Source organism: Cariama cristata, unplaced genomic scaffold, assembly GCF_000690535.1.
Source record: "Cariama cristata isolate BGI_N322 unplaced genomic scaffold, ASM69053v1 scaffold10149, whole genome shotgun sequence".
In the NCBI taxonomy this organism is placed as follows: Eukaryota; Metazoa; Chordata; class Aves; order Cariamiformes; family Cariamidae; genus Cariama; species Cariama cristata.
Genome location: NW_009635283.1, coordinates 2,386 through 8,390, shown reverse-complemented (window position 1 = coordinate 8,390; position 6,005 = coordinate 2,386). Strand labels below are relative to the sequence as shown.

Genomic DNA, 6,005 nt, shown 5'->3' with positions numbered 1-6,005 from the left:
CTCTTTCCCCTTCTCCCTAAATATAAGACACCTTATATGAAACAGAAGTTGAGAATATTACAAATCAAATGCATGATTTCCGACTAATCTCAGTGGGAGTTTACAAAGCCCATTAACGCAGGATGGTTGCCCCAAGAAAAAAAAATATGCCAGATCCGATTTCTCAAGGTTAGTAGTCTAATAAGATCTCCGGGTTTTAACAATTTAAGGCTTTGTTACAGTTGAAAGTTCTTTCTTCTATGATTATATAGCTGTATTTTTTTATTACTATTATTATTACATATACACATTTACATACACTCATACATTTAAATATTTTATTCATCTATACATATTTCTACTAACATAAAACTCTGTTTATACTCTTTGTTTTAAAATAAGAATATTCACATGGGGAATTACTCCAGTATAGAAAAGGCAGTAAAATCATATAGTTACAGATTGTTCAGTGTTCTCCAGGTATGAATAAACTCATTTAGAAGACTTTTGCTCTGGCACAGAAACCTCTATCCTTACACCCCTACTACTGAACTTAAACCGTAGCAGCGTTTTAACGTGTACTCCAAGTATCCTAGAAAAAAGCCACCAAGCCATTCTGGTGAGATGGAAGGAAAGCTAATGAACTCCTCTAAAAGGCTCAGTCTGCAGTAGTTTGGGCTACAGCTATTTTATCTCCACAAAACTCCCTCATCCTCACCAGCTAGGTCTGTCGAAACAGGCATTTTCTACGACAGATACATAAAGTTTATTTCAGTCTCCCTTCTCTGCCTGCCTCCTGCCCCCTGAAAGTAAATGGGGTGTTGTACCCAAACAGGAAGATTTTTCCTTCTGGTTAAAACCTAAGTAAATAATTTTCCACTTGGATTTGTCCCATTTTCTTCTCAGCTCCTTTCCGCTGGTCTGAGGGAAAAAAAAAAAACAGGCGAGACAGGAAGCTTACACAAAACTGAGCCTTAGTAATTCCTGTTATTAAAATGGTTTAAAGGCCCACTGTGGTGGTCACTGTAAAGCTGCTGAGTTAAAGGGGGGGCGGGGGGAGTCTTACAAAAAAAGAGAGAACACTCTAAGCAAACGGCACATATACCTGACTAATTCAATTATCTTCTAAGTTTAGTCATTTTTACTTTTTTCCTACTGTTTGCTTCCAGTAGCAGAAATTTCCTCTATCCTCTCTACTTTGATGCTGCAGTTTCACGGGACGAGGCCTCCTGCAGCTTAAAGCACACCTGCCCAGGGCTGCCAGCTCCTCCGGCTGCGCCCACCCTGTCCCCAGGCCGCATCCTACTGCTGCTCACCAGTACTGTTGGCACCACTGGCCATGGCCTCATACAGAACATCTCAAGGGTCTAAACAGGCTTGAAAGCTTTTTTTCTTTTTTTTTTAAAAAAAACTTGTAATACTTGGCACCACTACACCAAAGGAGCAAGAAGCATTTGCCTCTTCAAGTCACAATTCCTGACCAAAAAATAAAAAAGGGAAAGGACAAAGACTTCCAGGAGAATAACAATCATCAAGAAGCAAAGGGAGGCATATTATAATTACTATTTTGCAGCTGCCCTTTAAAGCAGGAAACTAAGGTGATGCAGTTAATTAAAACTAACTGAAAGCAAACATGACTTGTACAAAGCGTTCAAATACAAACATTTTACACCATCTTCAGAAAATAAGTGAAACCTGTGGGCGGGAGCGTTGCTTCAAGATGACAGAACATTTAACATGATATCCCTTTATCCAAAATAATTGTACAGTAAAAACTGTCTTTAGAACACCTGTTCAAACATTAATTAGTAGAGAAACAAAATACTAAGACTGGACAAACTGATTGCAAAGTCTTACTATAACAGAGCTTAAGTAACTGTCAGAACTGCTGTCACAGCCAGCCCAAGCAAAGGGAGGTTTAATACACTGTTATTTACCTGAGAGTACACTTAAACAGAATCACTAAGAAGTGCTGGTGTAAAAATACATATAAAGATGATAATAAGAGAACTGTATCCCTGCTGATAGAACTACATGACACTGTCACGTGAAAGGCACCAAATGAAAGCAGGAGAAAAAGCGCAGGACACGTGTCCCGCGGAACAGGCAGAGTAAAGCCAGTCGTGCCTTAACCACCAGGTTTACGCTGGTGGTTACTCTGCGTGAGATGAGAGTTGGGCCTAAAGGATACTAGAACCAGAAATGGCTCAGCATACGCCAAGAATCCAGTTCTCACCTTTACACATGAAGATGTGTATCCATAAAGAAATTACTTTTTAAAAAATTATTTCCTTTAGAAAAGAACATTGTCCTTAAGCTGCACCCAGCTACTGATTTATGGTACGCAGCAGGGCCCTACTATTCACATACATGTCATAATGCTCAGTTCCCATGTTGCTTTACTCATTTCTCAGAATCCCATGACTTCTTAAACAAATTTTTCACTAGAGAAGAATAAAACCTCCTCTTAGAAAAAAAATAATTGCATGCATTACTTTAAGATAGCAAAAGAGAAAAGCAGACTGTAAAACCCCATCAGATCAAACAGTCCTGGCAGCTGCAGCAATGTGGCACTAACGAAGGCACAACAGGGTAAAAAGAACATGGTTTCTCTGTTAATACTGCTTTTACCGATTTGCTGTTCAGGTTTCTCACTTGATGAAATCCTCTTTCAGAAATATGCACAACGCTTCCATTACAAAACACTGGGAAGACAAGTAAGGACCCCTCCCGAAGCTACCACAATCTAGTCTCTCCCCCCCAGAAACACCTCTGCTGTTCCAGCCATCACACAAACCCACAGCCACAGTCCTATCTTCACCTCCTCGCTTTCCTCTACCCACAACTCCAGACACCTGGTAGGATCCAGTCATTTTCTCCTCAACAGGTTTTCTAAAACCCATCATTTGCTCTCCTGAACTCACCTTCTGCACTGTAACATTGCTTCCTTTGCTTCCATTGTAAATCTGAGACTAATCCCTTTCCCATTTTTCTAAATTTTTACCTCCCTTTTAGTATGCCACACCCTTCCTTGAAACCAAATCACTGATTTTAAGAAAGCTACGAGTATTTCAGTTAAAAATCCTCTAAAATACTGCCACTATACTGTACTTTATAGTTTCAGTATTTATTTAAATTACACAATTTCTCCAAACAAGTAAAGTATCTTCTAAGCCATCTGTCAAGTCAGTATCACTTAAGAGAGACACAAATTATTAGAGAAGTAGCTGTATAAATGTTTGAGAGTTTTTGAAACAAAGCATAAGTAATTTTTACAATGTTGAAGACCACACTTTGTTGGTCCTAAAATCAGCTCCCACTGAAATCAATGTCAATAAGAAGGGGTTCTTTAAAACTACTTTCTACATTTCTTTCGTTTGTTCTGAATTTATTCTCCACATAGAATTTGTACTTAGTCTGAAAAGCAGTCTGCAGGGCAAAACACGCAACAGAAATTTGCTGACAAAAAGTCTGAAAAGTGAATCAAGAAATGTAAGTATTTCTAAGAGAAGAGTTACTTCATCGTTGTAGTAATAAATCAAATGTAATCAATTAAAACTTTTTCCACCTTGAAAAGTCACACGCACGACAGACACTCTTCAGCATCCTTCCTAAAGCCGCCTTTAGGAAATCCTATTAGAAGGTGCTGAACTCCTACATTGTGACTCTTCCGGCAGGCTTCTACATAACAAAAATGCAATGAAGTACCATACAACTTTTCCCCCCTTATTATGCAAAATCCTTATCAAATTCAATAGCGCGACATCGTTCAAAATCCTGACTAACAATGGCACGCAGGAGGTCAAGAGATGCCGTCTTTGTTTTAGTTTCACGTGCTTTTCAGTCTATTAATGTTAAAAGAAAAAGAACCTTCAGAGAAATAACCGATAAAGATCAATCCTAACGAAACAATGGGAAGGCAATTCAGAGTTAAAACTGGTACTTAGCTCTCAACACAAACCACTGCGCCCAGGTACGGTGCAGCAGAATGCTCCTGCGGGCCATGCGATACCCCGGGATGAGGAGGCGAGGTAAGAAGCCTTCAGCTCCCCCCGTCCCATCCCTTTCTCGGTTTCAGCTCGGGCCAGGGACGTCGTTTCAAAGCGGTACTGGTATTTTTGGGGAGGAACCACTGGGCAGCCCCCGAGCCCTTTGTGCTGCGGGTTGCGAGTGGAATGCAGCATGCGGCACACGTTCCACTCGCAACCAGGAGGACAAAGGATTCAGTGAGCAGGGGGCACAATTAGTCCCAATTAGGCCTATTTCGCGGCCGAGTGTAAGGGCTGGGGGAAGGGAGCTTAAATTTTACAGCGACGGGTCCCTCAGGCGAGTTACAGGGAGATCAGCGAAGTGACAAGTTTTAGAAAATGTACCCTATTAGTCATCGCTGGGGCAAGCTGCACGAAGTCGGTGGCACCGCGCCTCGGGCAGAAAGAGTTATCTCCGGGAGATGATGGAGCAGTGTTTCTCAAACACACCATGTAAGAAACCTGATAACCATTTTGCCTATTAGCTAATGTGACTAACCAATTTTTCCAGTTTCCAACGCAGTCCTTCGGCAGCAGTCGTGTTTCGCACAGGCACGCACGCAGACACACACAAAGGCAATGGCAGGAATACTCACATGTGCACATGCGGAGGCTGGAACCTGCTCTGATTGATGTTGTAGTGTGTAAACGCCTGCGTTGGGTTGGAGCTGTATTCATCCACCGTTATGGTAACTTTGCCTTGTGAAGGAATTCCATGAGCCATCCTTCCTCCTTATGGACATGAGCAGCTCACAACTTCCCAAGGGCAGGAGCGGGGCAGGGCATCGTGTTCCAGGCGGCTCCCGACTCCCAGCAGCTCCTCATCAACTCCGCAGACCCCTGCCAGGAGAGAAAGGCAGCACACACTGCTATAAACTCAGAGGAGACCTAAACACACACAGACGTACTACTCTATCCTCTCCTGACTGCCATTCAAAGGTCTTTTTCTGTATTTTTGATGTACCCATCACCCAACTCTCTAAGTGCTACTATTCACATTTTTAATTACCTCATCATTTAACTCCATCATCATTAAATACATCCAAAGGATGAATGCTTAAAGGCAGGCCTTGTCTTCAGGGGGAGGTGGGGACACCAACACACCCAACTGTGTTGAAAGCACCGGTTAAATACTTCACATTTACTAGTCTTTATTTTAAATAACATCTTGTGCTAATTGCAACCATGAAAATAAACAAGTGGACCCAGTTTCCTAAAGGACAAACGCCTTTCCACAAATACGCACGCTTGTTTTCAATACCCTGTTTCAGCTTTACAACGTAAGTTATATCAGAGAGACTTATGAGCAGCTGATGCAAAGCAGCAAATTTTACAATTGCACAGCAAAAGGTACACCCAAATACCTTTGAATCAAAGTATTTATCTGTCCAGAGAAAGGCTAGTATCTAGACAATGTCAACAAAATATCCATGTTACAGTGCACTAGCAATGAAACTGGTCTGGATTCATCACCAGACAGTAATGATTTATCTGAGAGATTTAAGTGTGATTTTATGCATAAATATTTCTGCACAAGATGAAAGAAATATGCTCTTTCCTCTCTATGCGTCCCTATCTTTCACTTCTTCAAAGCGCTTTTAAACATATTTTGCATTAAGACTGGAAGCATTCTATAATACAAGCATAAGCCCAATAGCCAGAAACTTCCCAAACCTGATCTCTGCCGAGCTCCCCGCACACAATCTGAGCTTCAATTTCTTCGATCAGTAAACTGAGGATACCTTAGCTGCCTTCCTTTCAGACAGACTTTGTGAAAATTGATCAGCTGATGTTCGAAGAATACTTTCAAGATGAGCAACTCTTTCAAAGCCCTGTTTATGAGGCAGATCCTCATCTGGGGTACGCTACCCTAGCTGCAAGGACTTACATGGAATCACGACACTTTGCATCAGTTGATCCCCCCCTCCCCTTTAGTTGCCACACACAATAGTGGATTTTTCATATCTGGTGTGTAATTTACAAACTTAAATCAGGGCT

At 41.5% G+C, this 6,005-nt stretch overlaps 1 protein-coding gene across 1 annotated transcript in view; it reads right to left on the bottom strand.

Moving 5' to 3' along the window:
* The window catches only part of MPPED2 (metallophosphoesterase domain containing 2), a gene marked incomplete at its 3' end in the record, with an annotated part of 100,543 nt that extends 95,696 nt beyond the window's left edge, over positions 1-4,847 (bottom strand). The window contains exon 1 of the mRNA XM_009707476.1: positions 4,604-4,847. Coding sequence (XP_009705778.1) covers positions 4,604-4,731 — 128 coding nt within the window. The remainder of the gene's footprint in view (positions 1-4,603) is intronic.
* Positions 4,848-6,005: the final 1,158 nt, after the last annotated feature.